This window comes from Salvelinus alpinus, chromosome 2 (assembly GCF_045679555.1).
Source record: "Salvelinus alpinus chromosome 2, SLU_Salpinus.1, whole genome shotgun sequence".
Classification (NCBI taxonomy): domain Eukaryota; kingdom Metazoa; phylum Chordata; class Actinopteri; order Salmoniformes; family Salmonidae; genus Salvelinus; species Salvelinus alpinus.
This window is the reverse complement of record NC_092087.1, coordinates 90,058,098-90,076,496: the sequence shown is the minus strand read 5'-3', so window position 1 is coordinate 90,076,496 and position 18,399 is coordinate 90,058,098. Positions and strand designations below refer to the sequence as shown.

Genomic DNA, 18,399 nt, shown 5'->3' with positions numbered 1-18,399 from the left:
AGGTGTGTGTGTGTTCTAAAGATGTGTGTTCTAAAGGTGTGTGTGTTCCAAAGGTGTGTGTGTTCTAAAGGTGTGTGTGTTCTAAAGGTGTGTGTGTGTTCTAAAGGTGTGTGTGTTCTAAAGGTGTGTGTTCTAAAGGTGTGTGTTCTAAAGGTGTGTGTTCTAAAGATGTGTGTTCTAAAGATGTGTTTGTTCTAAAAGTGTGTGTTCTAAAGGTGTGTGTGTTCTAAAGGTGTGTGTTCTAAAGGTGTGTGTGTTCTAAAGGTGTGTGTTCTAAAGGTTTGTGTTCTAAAGGTGTGTGTTCTAAAGGTGTGTGTTCTAAAGGTGTGTGTTCTAAAGGTGTGTGTTCTAAAGGTGTGTGTTCTAAAGGTGTGTGTTCTAAAGGTGTGTGTGTTCTAAAGGTGTGTGTGTGTTCTAAAGATGTGTGTTCTAAAGGTGTGTGTGTTCCAAAGGTGTGTGTGTTCTAAAGGTGTGTGTGTTCTAAAGGTGTGTGTGTGTTCTAAAGGTGTGTGTGTTCTAAAGGTGTGTGTTCTAAAGGTGTGTGTTCTAAAGGTGTGTGTTCTAAAGATGTGTGTTCTAAAGATGTGTTTGTTCTAAAAGTGTGTGTTCTAAAGGTGTGTGTGTTCTAAAGGTGTGTGTTCTAAAGGTGTGTGTGTTCTAAAGGTGTGTGTTCTAAAGGTTTGTGTTCTAAAGGTGTGTGTTCTAAAGGTGTGTGTTCTAAAGGTGTGTGTTCTAAAGGTGTGTGTTCTAAAGGTGTGTGTTCTAAAGGTGTGTGTTCTAAAGGTGTGTGTGTTCTAAAGGTGTGTGTGTGTTCTAAAGATGTGTGTTCTAAAGGTGTGTGTGTTCTAAAGGTGTGTGTTCTAAAGGTGTGTGTGTTCTAAAGGTGTGTGTGTGTGTTCTAAAGGTGTGTGTGTGTTCTAAAGGTGTGTGTTCTAAAGGTGTGTGTTCTAAAGGTGTGTGTTCTAAAGATGTGTGTTCTAAAGGTGTGTGTTCTAAAGGTGTGTGTTCTAAAGATGTGTGTGTTCTAAAGGTGTGTTTTCTAAAGGTGTGTGTGTTCTAAAGGTGTGTGTTCTAAAGGTGTGTGTTCTAAAGGTGTGTGTTCTAAAGATGTGTGTTCTAAAGGTGTGTGTTCTAAAGGTGTGTGTTCTAAAGATGTGTGTGTTCTAAAGGTGTGTTTTCTAAAGGTGTGTGTGTTCTAAAGGTGTGTGTTCTAAAGGTGTGTGTTCTAAAAGTGTGTGTTCTAAAGGTGTGTGTTCTAAATGTGTGTGTTCTAAAGGTGTGTGTGTTCTAAAGGTGTGTTTTCTAAAGGTGTGTGTGTTCTAAAGGTGTGTGTTCTAAAGGTGTGTGTTCTAAAGGTGTGTGTTCTAAAGATGTGTGTTCTAAAGGTGTGTGTTCTAAAGGTGTGTGTTCTAAAGATGTGTGTGTTCTAAAGGTGTGTTTTCTAAAGGTGTGTGTGTTCTAAAGGTGTGTGTTCTAAAGGTGTGTGTTCTAAAAGTGTGTGTTCTAAAGATGTGTGTTCTAAAGGTGTGTGTTCTAAAGGTGTGTGTTCTAAAGGTGTGTGTTCTAAAGGTATGTGTGTTCTAAAGGTGTGTGTGTTCTAAAGGTGTGTGTGTTCTAAAGGTGTGTGTTCTAAAGATGTGTGTTCTAAAGGTGTGTGTTCTAAAGGTGTGTGTTCTAAAGATGTGTGTGTTCTAAAGGTGTGTTTTCTAAAGGTGTGTGTGTTCTAAAGGTGTGTGTTCTAAAAGTGTGTGTTCTAAAGATGTGTGTTCTAAAGGTGTGTGTTCTAAAGGTGTGTGTTCTAAAGGTGTGTGTTCTAAAGGTATGTGTGTTCTAAAGGTGTGTGTGTTCTAAAGGTGTGTGTGTTCTAAAGGTGTGGGTTCTAAAGGTGTGTGTTCTAAAGGTGTGTGTTCTAAAGGTGTGTGTTCTAAAGGTGTGTGTTCTAAAGATGTGTGTTCTAAAGGTGTGTGTTCTAAAGGTGTGTGTTCTAAAGGTGTGTGTTCTAAAGGTATGTGTGTTCTAAAGGTGTGTGTGTTCTAAAGGTGTGTGTGTTCTAAAGGTGTGTGTTCTAAAGGTGTGTGTTCTAAAGGTGTGTGTTCTAAAGGTGTGTGTTCTAAAGGTGTGTGTTCTAAAGGTGTGTGTGTTCTAAAGGTGTGTGTTCTAAAGGTGTGTGTTCTAAAGGTGTGTGTGTTCTAAAGGTGTGTGTGTGTTCTAAAGATGTGTGTTCTAAAGGTGTGTGTGTTCCAAAGGTGTGTGTGTTCTAAAGGTGTGTGTGTTCTAAAGGTGTGTGTGTGTTCTAAAGGTGTGTGTGTTCTAAAGGTGTGTGTTCTAAAGGTGTGTGTTCTAAAGGTGTGTGTTCTAAAGATGTGTGTTCTAAAGATGTGTTTGTTCTAAAAGTGTGTGTTCTAAAGGTGTGTGTGTTCTAAAGGTGTGTGTTCTAAAGGTGTGTGTGTTCTAAAGGTGTGTGTTCTAAAGGTTTGTGTTCTAAAGGTGTGTGTTCTAAAGGTGTGTGTTCTAAAGGTGTGTGTTCTAAAGGTGTGTGTTCTAAAAGTGTGTGTTCTAAAGGTGTGTGTTCTAAAGGTGTGTGTTCTAAAGGTGTGTGTGTTCTAAAGGTGTGTGTGTGTTCTAAAGATGTGTGTTCTAAAGGTGTGTGTGTTCTAAAGGTGTGTGTTCTAAAGGTGTGTGTGTTCTAAAGGTGTGTGTGTGTGTTCTAAAGGTGTGTGTGTGTTCTAAAGGTGTGTGTTCTAAAGGTGTGTGTTCTAAAGGTGTGTGTTCTAAAGATGTGTGTTCTAAAGGTGTGTGTTCTAAAGGTGTGTGTTCTAAAGATGTGTGTTCTAAAGGTGTGTGTTCTAAATGTGTGTGTTCTAAAGGTGTGTGTTCTAAAGATGTGTGTTCTAAAGGTGTGTGTTCTAAATGTGTGTGTTCTAAAGATGTGTGTTCTAAAGGTGTGTGTGTTCTAAAGATGTGTGTTCTAAAGGTGTGTGTTCTAAAGATGTGTGTTCTAAAGGTGTGTGTGTTCTAAAGATGTGTGTTCTAAAGGTGTGTGTGTTCTAAAGATGTGTGTGTTCTAAAGGTGTGTGTGTTCTAAAGATGTGTGTTCTAAAGGTGTGTGTTCTAAAGATGTGTGTTCTAAAGGTGTGTGTTCTAAAGGTATGTGTGTTCTAAAGGTGTGTGTGTTCTAAAAGTGTGTGTTCTAAAGATGTGTGTGTGTGTGTGTGTGTGTGTGTGTGTGTGTGTGTGTGTGTGTGTGTGTGTGTGTGTGTGTGTGTGTGTGTGTGTGTGTGTGTGTGTGTGTGTGTGTGTGTGTGTGTGTGTGTCACCTTGCTACGACTCATCCTGAAGAGAGTGAAGACCAGCAGGTAGAGGGGGTAAATCACCAGACAGCTGACCACTCCCACAGCCACAGTCTCCACATCCACCACCACCAGCCTGGACACTGCTACAGAGCTACAGTAGGACAACACGGTCAGTACTGGAACACACACACACACACACACACACACTACCCCTACCTGTAGCTCCTATTGGCCACGGTGCTGTACCACATGGTGTTAGCCAGCAGACAGAGCTGTAGCAGCAGGGCGCAGCACGTCGCCCTCTGGAGGCGGGTAAAGGGACTGCGGACGGGCCGTTCCCATAGCGACAGCCACAAGTGACTCTCACACAGGGCACGCTGAAGCTCCCAGTTCAGGAGGCGGGGCAACCGACGAAGCTCTGCCTCTTCTGTAGGTCAGGACACGCCCACAGGAAGCAGAAAAAAAGGAAGGAGGAAGTAGAAGAGGAAGTAGTGAGTTTGTATTAATGAACAGGAGCACTGATTTGTGATCAGTGCTCCTGTTCAAAGTCCAACTGTTATCCATAACGGCTATATGACAAAACTGGCCCTAGACCAGTTGTCGAGGCAGCGGTGGCGAGATGTGGATAGACTCCTGCACCATGTTGGAGACCATTTGGGTTTGACTACTAAACTATGAGGGTAGGGGCTAGGGATAGGGGCTTAGAGCTAGGGGTTAGGGTCCTTACCTGAGGCCTCCACCTCTATCTCCACGCGTCCATCTGTCCTCTCGTTGTCCACTGACAGCCACTCCTCTACCAGGAAATAGTAACTGCTTCCTGTCTGTAGGTCCTTCACCAGGACGTACTGGAGCTTCCATGCTGGAGACAGACCTGGGGAGAGGAGGAGAGGACAGATGGATGAGTGGAGATAGAGGTGGAGGCGAGGAGGAGAGGAGAGGTGGGAGGAGAGGAGGGAGGAGAGGAGGAGAGGAGGGAGGAGAGGAGGGAGGAGAGGAGGGAGGAGAGAAAGGGCACATTTACTAGGTTGCTTACGGTTTGACAGAGATCTACAGTAAGTGTATAATAATAATAATATTAATCAGCCTAAATGCCCACCTGCCAGGGCGGGGCTCCACAGCATTTCACTCACATTGTGAATTAAAAACAGTCAAGTTTGATCACATTTACAGTTAAATAAATGCTGCATTAGCTGTTTTCAAAGTATTTATGTCGTTTTGTTAATCGCACAAAGTCAAAGAACTACGAATCCCATATAGCCTGTTCCACCTCGCGCTGCAACACTGCCTGGCTGGGGGCTGTGCACACGTGAAGAACTGAGTGAAAGATTCATTTTTAGAAGCGCTGCGAACAGGCATAAAAGTTGGTCTAATTACATGTAAACTAACCTCTACTGAAGTGAGACTTTGTCCTTGTGTTTCCTGGCCATTTCCATGGTTTTGTTCAGAGGTTGTTTTTCGATGTTTGAGTTTTAACTGCTAGGGAAGACAACGCTTCTGCTAGCCAGACTCAATCTCACAGGCACAAACGTGACTCTAGTCACGTTACCATGGTAACCACACCGCTTCTGCTAGCCAGACTCAATCTCACAGGCACAAACGTGACTCTAGTCGCGTTACCACGGTAACCACAACGCTTCTACTAGCCAGACTCAATCTCACAGGCACAAACGTGACTCTAGTCACGTTACCATGGTAACCACACCGCTTCTACGAGCCAGACTCAATCTCACAGGCACAAACGTGACTCTAGTCACGTTACCACGGTAACCACAATGCTTCTGCTAGCCAGACTCAATCTCACAGGCACAAACGTGACTCTAGTCGCGTTACCACGGTAACCTCCCGCCCTTAACTTCTTTGGGGTAGGGGGCAGTATTTTCACGTCCAGATGAAAAGCATGCCCAGAGTAAACTGCCTGCTACTCAGGCCCAGATGCTAGGATATGCATAGTATTAGTATATTTGGATAGAAAACACTCTGAAGAATCTAAAACTGTTTGAATGATGTCTGTGAGTATAACAGAACTCATATGGCAAGCAAAAACCTGAGAAAAAAATCCAACCAGGAAGTGGGAAATCTGAGGTTTGTAGTTTTTCAACTCTTTGCTTATCCAAGATACAGTGGAAATGGGGTCATATTGCTAGTTAGTTAGCTTGCGTTGATAGTTAGCTTGCATTCCATTGCATTTCTGAAGACAAAGGAATTCTCCGGTTGGAACATTATTGAAGATTTATGTTAAAAACATCCTAAAGATTGATTCTATACATCGTTTGACATGTTTCTACGGACTGTAACGGAATTAATTTTGATTACTGGGCTAAACGCGCAAACAAAAAGGAGGTATTTGGACATAAATGATGGACTTCATCGAACAAAACAAACATTTATTGTGGAACTGGGATTCCTGGGAGTGCATTCTGATGAAGATCATCAAAGGTAAGTGAATATTTATAATGCTATTTCTGACTTCTGTTGACTACACAACATGGCGGATATCTGTTTGGGTTGTGTTGGTCTCTGAGCGCTGTACTCAGATTATTGCATGGTGTGCTTTTTCCGTAAAGTTCTTTTGAAATCTGACACAGCGGTTGCATTAAGGAGAAGTGCATCTAAAATTCCATGGATAACAGTTGCATCCTTTAGCAATGTTTATTATGAGTATTTCTGTAAATTGATGTGGCTCTCTGTAAAATCACCGGATGTTTTGGAACTACTGAACATAATGCGCCAATGTAAACTCAGATTTTTGGATATAAATATGAACTTTACCGAACAAAACATACATGTATTGTGTAACATGAAGTACTATGACTGTCATCCGATGAAGATCATCAAAGGTTAGCGATTCATTTTATCTCTATTTCTGCTTTTTGTGACTCCTCTCTTTTGCTGGAAAAATGGCTGTGTTTTTCTGTGACTTGGCTCTGACCTAACATAATCGTTTGGTGTGCTTTCGTCGTAAAACCTTTTTGAAATCGGACACTGTGGCTGGATTTACAACAAGTGTAACTTTAAAATGGTGTATAATACTTGTATGTTTGAGGAATTTTAATTATGGGATTTCTGTTGTTTTGAATTTGGAGCCCTGCAGTTTCACTGGCTGTTGACGAGGTGAGACGCTACCGTCCCACATACCCTAGTGAGGTTAAAGGAGTAGGTGAACATTTTTGTCTCATCTGTGATATTTTGGTTAAAATACTCAGGTCACAAAAAATGTAATGAAACAATATACCACATTCAGTGCTTCATTTGTAAACCGGGAGGAGCCGCAACAAAACGTGAGTGGAAGAGGGGGGTGACCTGGGGAGCTCTGAGGTACCTGTAAATGTTTATAATAAACCATTATGTATGTATATCATCTATTTTGTGTCGTGGCATAGAGTCAAATATCCAGTCAAATGGATCCAGTCAAATAGGTTCCGGAACAAAACAGTCAGGAACTGACTGACCACATGACTTCTTACTAGTAATACATTATACTGTTTTTGGAACATTACAAAGCTCATCTGTTATTTTAGTGTTTTGCTGGTTTAATTATAGCTGATTGGGGGGGGGGGGGCTGGTAAAAATCATCTGAGTGGCTGGTAGATTTTCCTTTCTACCTGCCACAGTGGCTGGTTGATTATTTATTTTTTTTGCAATGATAATAATAATATTAATATGAATAATAATATGAATAATAATATGAATAATACTAATAATAGGAATAATGATAATAATAGGAATAATAATAGGAATAATAATATGAATAATAATAGGAATAATAATAGGAATAATAATAGGAATATGAATAATGATAATAATAATATGAATAATAATATGAATAATAATATGAATAATAATAATAATATGAATAATAATACGAATAATGATAATATGAATAATAATAATATTACATTGTACTTGTAACATGCCTTTCAAAAATCCAAAGTGCCTGCATGTGTGTGTGTGTGTGTGTTTGTGTGTGTTAGTGTGTTTGTGTGTGTTAGTGTGTGTGTGTGTTAGTGTGTTTGTGTGTGTTAGTGTGTGTGTGTGTGTGTGTGTGTGTGTTAGTGTGTGTGTGTGTGTGTGTGTGTGTGTGTGTGTGTGTGTGTGTGTGTGTGTGTGTGTGTGTGTGTGTGTGTGTTAGTGTGTGTGTTTGTGTGTCCTCCTACCTTTGTTGTCGTGCCAGACGCGGATCTTCCAGACGCTGCCCAGGGTAGTTTCCGTGGCGATGTGGAAGATGTCCAGTCCGTTACGTGCGAAGGCCCCGGGGCTGTCCAGGTGGCGATGCCCGCTACGCCCCTCACAGCCATACACACTGATGCCTACATGTGCTGACGTGCCTAGCAGACAGGGGGAGGAGTTAGATATACACATCATATAATAACTAGAAACGTCTTGGAGACAAGGGATGGATGGGTATGTACTGTCGTCTTGGAGACAGGGGATGGATGGGTATGTACTGTAGTCTTAGAGACAGGAGATGGATGGGTATGTACTGTAGTCTTGGAGACAGGTGATGGATGGGTATGTACTGTAGTCTTGGAGACAGGTGATGGACGGGTATGTACTGTAGTCTTGGAGACAGGTGATGGATGGGTATGTACTGTAGTCTTGGAGACAGGTGATGGATGGGTATGTACTGTAGTCTTGGAGACAGGTGATGGATGGGTATGTACTGTCGTCTTGGAGACAGGTGATGGATGGGTATGTACTGTTGTCTTGGAGACAGGTGATGGATGAGTATGTACTGTCGTCTTGGTGATGGATGGGCATGTACTGTCGTCTTGGAGACAGGTGATGGATGGGTATGTACTGTCGTCTTGGAGACAGGTGATGGATGAGTATGTACTGTCGTCTTGGTGATGGATGGGCATGTACTGTCGTCTTGGAGACAGGTGATGGATGGGTATGTACTGTCGTCTGGGAGACAGGTGACTGATGGGTATGTACTGTAGTCTTGGATACAGGTGATGGATGGGTATGTACTGTCGTCTTGGATACAGGTGATGGATGGGTATGTACTGTCGTCTTGGAGACAGGTGATGGATGGGTATGTACTGTAGTCTTGGAAACAGGTGATGGATGGGTATGTACTGTCGTCTTGGAGACAGGTGATGGATGGGTATGTACTGTAGTCTTGGAGACAGGTGATGGATGGGTATGTACTGTAGTCTTGGAGACAGGTGATGGATGGGTATGTACTGTCGTCTTGGAGACAGGTGATGGATGGGTATGTACTGTAGTCTTGGAAACCTTTCATTATGTTCCCTTGATCTTTGGGGATTTGAGCCTGGGTTGCTGTCTGAGGAGGTTGCTGTCTGAGGGTTGCAGACTGAGGGGGTTACTGTCTGAGGGGGATGCAGTCTGAGGGGGTTGCTGTCTGAGGGGGTTGCTGTCTGAGGGGGTTGCTGTCTGAGGGTTGCAGTCTGAGGGGGTTGCTGTCTGAGGGGGTTGCTGTCTGAGGGGGTTGCTGTCTGAGGGGGTTGCTGTCTGAGGGGGTTGCTGTCTGAGGGTTGCAGTCTGGGGGGGTTACTGTCTGAGGGTGTCACTGTCTGAGGGGGATGCAGTCTGGGAGGGATGCAGTCTGAGGGGGTTGCTGTCTGAGGGGGTTGCTGTCTGAGGGGGTTGCTGTCTGAGGGGGTTGCTGTCTGAGGGGGTTGCTGTCTGAGGGGGTTGCTGTCTGAGGGGGATGCAGTCTGAGGGGGTTGCTGTCTGAGGGGGATGCAGTCTGAGGGGGATGCAGTCTGAGGGGGTTGCTGTCTGAGGGGGATGCAGTCTGAGGGGGTTGCAGTCTGAGGGGGTTGCTGTCTGAGGGGGTTGCTGTCTGAGGGGGTTGCTGTCTGAGGGGGTTGCTGTCTGAGAGGGTTACTGTCTGAGGGGGTTACTGTCTGAGGGTTGCTGTCTGTCTCCCAACAATGGATCAGTGGGTATGACTTGAGTATTTGTGCAAATCTTCCTTTGATGGCAATTATGTGATATGTTTCTGCCCTTTGTGAATAAAAGTCTAATTGATTAAAAGTCTGATTTCTTTCCATTTGAATCCGTAACCTTTGCCTTCTCACCTGCCCCGCGGCTGAAGCCGGTCTTGACCTGCACCTCGTACTTGAATGTTCCGTCGTGTCCACAGAGCGGCACCGTCCCCGCCCTCCTCAGGTCCAGCTGGTCAAGTTTATGTAAGATGGCCGCCGCCACGGCGTAACACAGCAACCCCACCACACACGTCAACAACACCACGAGGCTGGGACCCCCCCGCTCCTAAAGGACGAGAGGAGAGAAGAGTGTGAGGAAATGTGTGTGTGTGAAAGTCAGCTGATTTCACAGTATGGCATCGTAACATTACAGTGTGTTTCCTCAGGCGGCTGGCTTGGATCAGATGTGTATTACTAGGTGTGTCAAAATAAATCACATTTTATTGGTCACATACACATGGTTAGCAGATGTTAACGCGAGTGTAGTGAAATGCTTGTGCTTCTGGTTCTGACAGTGCAGTAATATCTAACAAGTAATCTAACAATTCCACAACAACTACCTAATACACACAAGTGTAAAGGGAAGGGATAAGAATATGTACATGTAGCGGCAAAGGCAAGATGCAATAGATGGTATAAAATGAGATGAGTAATGTAAGATATGTAAACATTACTAAAGTGGCATTATTTAGAGTGACTAGTGATCCATTTATTAAAGTGGCCAATGATTTGAGTCTGTATGTTGGCAGCAGCCTCTCTGTGTTAGTGATGGCTGTTTAACAGTCTGATGGTCTTGAGATAGAAGCTGTTTTTCAGTCTCTCGGTCCCAGCTTTGATGCACCAATACTGACCTCGCCTTCTGGATGGTAGCAGGGTGAACAGGCAGTGGCTTGGGTGGTTGTTGTCCTTGATGATCTTTATGGCCTTCCTGTGACATCGAGTGGTGTAGGTGTCCTGGAGGGCAGGTAGTTAGCCCCCGGTGATGCGTTGTGCAGACCTCACTACCCTCTGGAGAGCCTTGCGGTTGTGGGCGGTGCAGTTGCCGTACCAGGCGGTGATACAGCGTGACAGGATGCTCTCAAATTGTAAAAGTTTTAGGTGACAAGCCAAATTTCTTCAGCCTCCTGAGGTTGAAGAGGCGCTGTTGCTCCTTCTTCACCACGCTGTCTGTGTGGATGGACCATTTCAGATCGTCAGTGATGTGTACGCCGAGGAACTTGAAGCTTTCCACCTTCTCCACTGCGGTCCCGTCGATGTGGATAGGGGGGTGCTCCCTCTGCTGTTTCCTGAAGTCCACGATCATCTCCTTTGTTTTGTTGACGTTGAGTGTGAGGTTATTTTCCTGACACCACACTCCGAGGGCCCTCACCTCCTCCCTGTAGGCCGTCTCGTCGTTGTTGGTAATCAAGCCTACCACTGTAGTGTCGTCTGCCAACCTTGATGATTGAGTTGAAGGCGTGAATGGCCACGCAGTCATGGGTGAACAGGGAGTACAGGAGAGGACTGAGAACACACCCTTGTGGGGCCCCAGTGTTGAGGATCAGCGGGGTGGACATGTTTCCAACCCTCACCACCTGGGGGCATCCCGTCAGAAAGTCCAGGACCCAGTTGCATAGGGCGGGGTTGAGACCCAGGGCCTCAAGCTTAATGATAAGCTCGGAGGGTACTATGGTGTTGAATGCTGAGCTGTAGTCAATGAACAGCATTCTTACATAGGTATTCCTCTTGTCCAGATGGGATATGGCAGTGTGCAGTGTGATGGCAATTGCATTGTTTGTGGACCTGTTAGGGTGGTATGCAAACTGAAGTGGGTCTAGGGTGGCAGGTAAGGTGGTGGTGATATGATCCTTGACTAGTCTCTCAAAGCACTTCATGATGACAAAAGTGAGTGCTATGGGGCGATAGTCATTTAGTTCAGTTATCTTTGCCTTCTTGGGTACAGGAACAATGGTGGCCATCTTGAAGCATGTGGGGAAAGCAGACTGGGATAGGGAGAGATTGATTATGTCTGTAAACACATCAGCCAGCTGGTCTGGGCATGCTCTGAGAGATGCCGTCTGGGCCAGTAGCCTTGGGAGGTTTAACACGTTTAAATGTCTTACTCACATCGGAGAAGGAGAGGGGAGGCCTGCAGTCCTTGGTAGCGGGTCGCATCGGTGGCACTGTATTATCCTCAATGCGTGCAAAGAAGGTGTTTAGTTTGTCTGGAAGCAAAACGTCAGTGTCCGTGACGTGGCTGGTTTTCTTTTTGTAGTCCGTAATTGCCTGTAGACCCTGCCACATACATCTAGTGTCTGAGCCGTTGAATTGCGACTCCATTTTGTCCCTATACCGACATATCGTTTGCTTGATTGCCTTGCGGTAGGGAATTACTACACTGTTTGTATTCGGCCATATTCTCAGTCATCTTTCCATGGTTAAATGCGGTGGGTCGCGCTTTCAGTTTTGCGCAACTTCCGCCATCTATTCACAGTTTCTGGTTAGGGAAGGTTTTGATAGTCACAGTGGGTACAACATCTCCTATACACTTCCTTATAAACTCACTCACCGAATCAGCGTATAGATCGATGTTGTTCTCTGAGACTGACCGGAACATATCCCAGTCCGCGTGATCAAAACAATCTTGAAGCGTGGATTCTGATTGGTCAGACCAGCGTTGAATGGTTCTTGTCACGGGTGCATCCTGTTTGAGTTTCTGCCTATAGGACAGTAGGAGGAAAAGGGAGTCGTGGTCGGATTTGCCGAAGGGTGGGCGGGGGAGGGCCTTGTATGCATCGCGGAAGTTAAAGTGGCAGTGGTCCAGTGTATTGCCCGAGTGCTACAGTCAATATGCTGATAGATTTATGTAGCCTTCTTCTCAAATTTGCTTTGTTAAAATCCCCATCTACAATAAATGCAGCCTCAGGATATATGGTTTCCAGCTTACATAGAGTCCAGTGAAGTTCCTTGAGGATGAGAATTCTCTTGGGAGATGATATGGTCGGCATTTGATGGTAAGGAATTCTAAGTCAGGTGAACAAAAGGACTTGAGTTCCTGTATGTTGTTATGATCACACCACAACTCGTTAATCATAAGGCATTTACCCCCGCCCTTCTTCTTACCAGAGAGATGTTTATTTCTGTTGGCGCGACGCATGAAGAATCCCAGTGGCTGTACAGACACCAACAACATATCCCGAGAGAGCCGTGTTTCCGTGAAACAGAGAATGTTACAATCTCTGATGTCTCTCTGGAAGGTAACCCTTGCTCGAATTTCGTCTACCTTGTGGTCTAGAGCCTAGACACTGGTGAGTAATATACTCCGAAGCGGTGAGAGGCAGCTCCGTCTTCCTCTTCTGCGGCGACGTTGTTTTGGGTCGGCCTCTGGGATCAGATCCAATGTCCTGGGTGGTGAACCGAACAGAGGATCCACTTCAGGAAAGTCGTATTCCTGGTCGTAATGTTGGTAAGTTGACGTCGCTCTGATATCCAATAGTTCTTCCCGGCTGAATGTATTAACACTTAAGATTTTCTGGGGTAACAATGTAAGAAATAATACATAAAAAATACTGCATAGTTTTCTAAGTACAAGAAGCGAGGCGACCATCTCTGTCGGCGCCATCTGTGTGTGTATTATCAGGTGTGTGTGTTTATCAGGTGTGTGTGTTTATCAGGTGTATCTCTACTTTTAAAAAACGACCTTTATTTAACTAGGCAAGTCAGTTAAGAACAAATTATTATTTACAACGGCCTACCGGGGAACAGTGGGTTAACTGCCTTGTTCAGGGCAGAACAACAGATTTTTACCTCGTCAGCTCGGGATTCGATTTAGCAACCTTTCAGTTACTGGCCCAACGCTCTAACCAATAGGCTACCTGCAGCCCCTACTTACAGGCCGTATGAAGGTGACAGCGTCAGGTGGAACGAAGAGACTGGCAGCAAAGGCTGTGAGGTGACGGGTGCTGCAGACGGCCCGGCTGGCATTAGTCTCTGCCAGTGGCACCATGCCGTCCGTACGCCACAGCTTGGCGCTCTCGCTGAAGTACTGGCACAGGGACGCGAACACACCCACCTAGAGAAGGGATGGAATGAGTCAGAGAGATATTTAGAAGGGGAGGTCAGGGTTTTCAACGCAGGTCAACACTTGGTTTCCTTCTTAGAGAACTTGTCAGTGTGTGTCACCACCCGAGACAGAGGAAGGGTTTAACAACAGATTCTATCAAGTACATATACTCAACGGATAGTTTATTAGGTACACCCATCTAGTACCCGGTCGTACCCCCCCCCCCCCCCCTTTTGCCTCCAGAACAGCCCAGATTCTTCGGGTTATGGATTCTACAAGGTGTCGGGGACGTTCCACAGGGATGCTGGTTCATGCTGACGCGATGGCGTTACACAGTTGCTGCAGATTGGACGGTGGTACATTCATGCTGCCAACATCCCGCTCCATCTCATCCCAGAGATGTTCTATTGGGTTTGGTCAGCAACAACGTTCTGATTGGCTGTGGCGTTCCATCGGTGCTCAGTTGGTATCAAGAGACCTAACGTGAGCCAGGAAAACATTCCCCACACCAGTACACCAGCGCCACCAGGCAGGATGGGTCAGTTGTCCAGTGTTGGTGATGGCATGCCCACTGGAGGCGCTTCTTCTTGTTTTTAGCTGATAGGAGTGGAACCCGGTGTGGTCGTCTGCTGTAATAGCCAATCCGGGACAAGGATCGATGAGTTGTGTTTTCCTCGATGCCGTTCTGCACACCACTGTTGTACTGTGTCGTTATTTGTCTGTTTGTGGCACCGAATGTTTGCTGAGCTGTTTTCACCCACAGGACTGCCGCTGACTGGATGTTTTGTGTTTGTCACATCGGAAACCCGAGACTGTCGTGCGTGAGAAGCCCAGGAGGGCGGCCATCTCTGAGACACTGGATCCGTCGTGTCTGGCACCAACCATCAAACCACACAAGTCTCATAGGTCACTAGTTTTGTCCATTGTAACTTTCAATGGAACAGTAACTGAATGCCTCGATGCCTGTCTGCCTGCTTTATATAGCAAGCTCTGGACACGTGACTCACTGTCTGTAGGAGCCATCCATTTTCCTGAACAGGGTGGTGCACCTAATAAACTGTCCTGTAAGTGTATGTATAATGCTTTATAACGTCCTTTATAACGCACTTAAAATGTGTTATGACACTGACTCTAAGCGGCCATGAGTTATATATTTAAGTTTTAACAAACACCCACCTCCAGACGCACCCCCGCGCTGGGGGAGTCAGTGGTACAGCCCGTTGTCACGTTGACATAGTAGTCCAGGGTCGTGTCATGGGACCTGGGCAACCGGAGAAGAGAGAGGGGTGGTTGGTTAGATCTGAGCTAAATGGCTGCCGAAGTTGACATGTATACACAGCATTTACAGTACGAACAAAGTCTCTATTGAAGTGTTTCACTCTCTTGACAAGAGGAAGTTCATCTCATGACTTAACATAAGACATCCAGAGTAGATAGACAGAGAGAGACAGAGAGACGAGAGAGACAGAGAGAGACCACTTAGACAGACTAGAGAGACAGAGAGACAGAGAGACCACTTAGACAGACGAGAGAGACAGAGAGAGACCACTTAGACAGACTAGAGAGACAGAGAGAGACAGAGAGACCACTTAGACAGACGAGAGAGACAGAGAGAGACCACTTAGACAGACCAGAGACAGACCAGAGAGAGACAGAGAGAGAGACAATGAAGCAATACGGCCCGAGGGCAGTGAGTGCCTGGATACAGTAACATGTAATATTGATAGTAGGGTAACGACCACTGTTCCCTCCAACTGCTTTCTGCACTGAGCACATTTCAGGTCTGCTGAGCGCAAACTTCAATGTTGTGAAGATTCTGTGCAACTTCTGGCACACGTTTACTGTGATCACTGAGGCTGTACCTGCTTTAAGATACCGTTTACTGTGAACACTGAGGCTGTACCTGCTTTAAGATACCGTTTACTGTGAACACTGAGGCTGTACCCGCTTTAAGATACAGTTTACTGTGAACACTGAGGCTGTACCCGCTTTAAGATACAGTTTTAACAGTGACCACTGAGGCTGTACCTGCTTTAAGATACAGTTTACTGTGAACACTGAGGCTGTACCCGCTTTAAGATACAGTTTACTGTGATCACTGAGGCTGTACCTGCTTTAAGATACCGTTTACTGTGAACACTGAGGCTGTACCTGCTTTAAGATACCGTTTTCTGTGAACACTGAGGCTGTACCTGCTTTAAGATACCGTTTACTGTGAACACTGAGGCTGTACCTGCTTTAAGATACCGTTTACTGTGAACACTGAGGCTGTACCTGCTTTAAGATACCGTTTACTGTGAACACTGAGGCTGTACCCGCTTTAAGATACCGTTTACTGTGAACACTGAGGCTGTACCTGCTTTAAGATACCGTTTACTGTGAACACTGAGGCTGTACCTGCTTTAAGATACCGTTTACTGTGAACACTGAGGCTGTACCCGCTTTAAGATACCGTTTACTGTGAACACTGAGGCTGTACCTGCTTTAAGATACCGTTTACTGTGAACACTGAGGCTGTACCTGCTTTAAGATACCGTTTACTGTGAACACTGAGGCTGTACCTGCTTTAAGATACCGTTTACTGTGAACACTGAGGCTGTACCTGCTTTAAGATACCGTTTACTGTGATCACTGAGGCTGTACCTGCTTTAAGATACCGTTTACTGTGAACACTGAGGCTGTACCTGCTTTAAGATACCGTTTACTGTGAACACTGAGGCTGTACCTGCTTTAAGATACCGTTTACTGTGAACACTGAGGCTGTACCTGCTTTAAGATACCGTTTACTGTGAACACTGAGGCTGTACCTGCTTTAAGATACCGTTTACTGTGATCACTGAGGCTGTACCTGCTTTAAGATACCGTTTACTGTGAACACTGAGGCTGTACCTGCTCTAAGATACCGTTTACTGTGAACACTGAGGCTGTACCTGCTTTAAGATACCGTTTACTGTGAACACTGAGGCTGTACCCGCTTTAAGATACCGTTTACTGTGAACACTGAGGCTGTACCTGCTTTAAGATACAGTTTACTGTGAACACTGAGGCTGTACCTGCTTTAAGATACCGTTTACTGTGAACACTGAGGCTGTACCCGCTTTAAGATACCGTTTACTGTGAACACTGAGGCTGTACCTGCTTTAAGATACCGTTTACTGTGAACACTGAGGCTGTACCCGCTTTAAGATACCGTTTACTGTGAACACTGAGGCTGTACCCGCTTTAAGATACAGTTTTAACAGTGACCACTGAGGCTGTACCCACTTTAAGATACAGTTTACTGTGATCACTGAGGCTGTACCCGCTTTAAGATACCGTTTTCTGTGAACACTGAGGCTGTACCTGCTTTAAGATACCGTTTACTGTGAACACTGAGGCTGTACCCGCTTTAAGATACAGTTTACTGTGAACACTGAGGCTGTACCCGCTTTAAGATACAGTTTACTGTGAACACTGAGGCTGTACCCGCTTTAAGATACCGTTTACTGTGAACACTGAGGCTGTACCCGCTTTAAGATACAGTTTTAACAGTGACCACTGAGGCTGTACCCACTTTAAGATACAGTTTACTGTGAACACTGAGGCTGTACCTGCTTTAAGATACCGTTTACTGTGAACACTGAGGCTGTACCCGCTTTAAGATACAGTTTACTGTGAACACTGAGGCTGTACCCGCTTTAAGATACAGTTTACTGTGAACACTGAGGCTGTACCCGCTTTAAGATACAGTTTACTGTGAACACTGAGGCTGTACCTGCTTTAAGATACCGTTTACTGTGAACACTGAGGCTGTACCCGCTTTAAGATACCGTTTTAACAGTGGCCAAGTAGGGTACTGTGGCTATTTGATCATAATGTAGACCTACCAGAGGGGTCTACCATCAAAAACAATGAAGAAAATGCATCCCATAACATTTTAACCTGTTCTGTCATTCAGCCTACAGTAGCAGCCAATGTGTGGTGTTCAATGTAAACCTACATTCTATGAGACTTGTGATAAAAACATACAGGGCTTAACATTAACCTGTTTATCCACTTGTCCTTCAGACAAGGAGGTGACTGAAAATGTTGTTGTTTGATGTAAGAGACCACTTTATGAAATAAAATGCAGCATTATTCCCATACCGTTATTACAGAGAATCAGACACATTATGCAACCCTCTGCCTATTGGCTACTTAGCTTATTCAAGCCTGTCTCAAAATACAACACTGCCCCTCAAAGTGAATGGCACAGATCCATATATGGCAATGGCTTATTTGAATATAGGCCTACTGCAGCTCTGATTGGTTATGGCGCACCGGTCTGTATAGAGTACGGCTGAGTAGTGTGTGTCAATGCAATGGAATCCTACTCCGAACCATTCTGCCTACAACAAAATCTCTTTCACAGTTAGTTTTGCATACTAAGTCTTACATAGTTCAGTTTGTTTCGGTATGTTACATTGAAAGTGGCTAATATTGCGTTGATTCGAGCACAATTCTCACAGGGAAACGTTGTTAGTGTTAACGGGGAAAACTAGAAAGCTGAGTTGAGGTTCTGTCTCGTGCTTCTCTGCGCGGGCTGATATTAATTCTGCATGGCAGTCCATAGAAGGAACATTGACTCATTCCATATCTCCGTGGCGACCACTCACTCTGGGGACAGGAAGAAGGTGTACTTCCTGTGGTCCAGGTCCCGCCCCCTGGTCATGCTGAGTGTGATGCGTTTCCTGTCTGTGAAGTTGAACTCGTTGGGCCAGTTGGAGGAGTGGAGGTAGGTCATGATGGAGGGGTCCGCCTCGCGCACCTCTGACCACACCCCGTCTGGAGAGGAGTAGGGGACAGGGGTGAGCTTACCTCCTCTCTGTACATCCCCTAAATACTGCCCCTATACACTATTCAATTCAATACAACTCTATTGATACCCCAAAAATGTAAATTACTTATTTGACTTGATTTGGCAATTGAAAAATACAATTTAGTCCCACATACCCTGCTAACTTACTATAAAGAGGTACACATAAAGCAGGTATTGGTATTATATTGTGATTATATTTATACTGCAATTCTGTTTCTATTGTGATTTGGTTTCTATTGTGTTTCTGTTCCTAATATGAGTCTGCTCCTATTG

The 18,399-nt window shown here is 45.0% G+C and overlaps 1 protein-coding gene across 2 annotated transcripts in view; it reads right to left on the bottom strand.

Annotated features, from left to right (window-relative positions):
• The window catches only part of pkd1a (polycystic kidney disease 1a), a 173,188-nt gene that overhangs the window by 48,312 nt on the left and 106,477 nt on the right, over positions 1-18,399 (bottom strand). For both annotated transcript variants that reach the window (XM_071389881.1, XM_071389882.1), the window contains 8 exons: positions 17,924-18,092; positions 14,466-14,550; positions 13,119-13,298; positions 9,341-9,533; positions 7,448-7,618; positions 4,021-4,164; positions 3,510-3,720; positions 3,318-3,444 (listed from right to left, as the gene is read on the bottom strand). In XM_071389881.1, the coding sequence (XP_071245982.1) occupies positions 3,318-3,444; positions 3,510-3,720; positions 4,021-4,164; positions 7,448-7,618; positions 9,341-9,533; positions 13,119-13,298; positions 14,466-14,550; positions 17,924-18,092 (1,280 nt within the window). The remainder of the gene's footprint in view (positions 1-3,317; positions 3,445-3,509; positions 3,721-4,020; positions 4,165-7,447; positions 7,619-9,340; positions 9,534-13,118; positions 13,299-14,465; positions 14,551-17,923; positions 18,093-18,399) is intronic.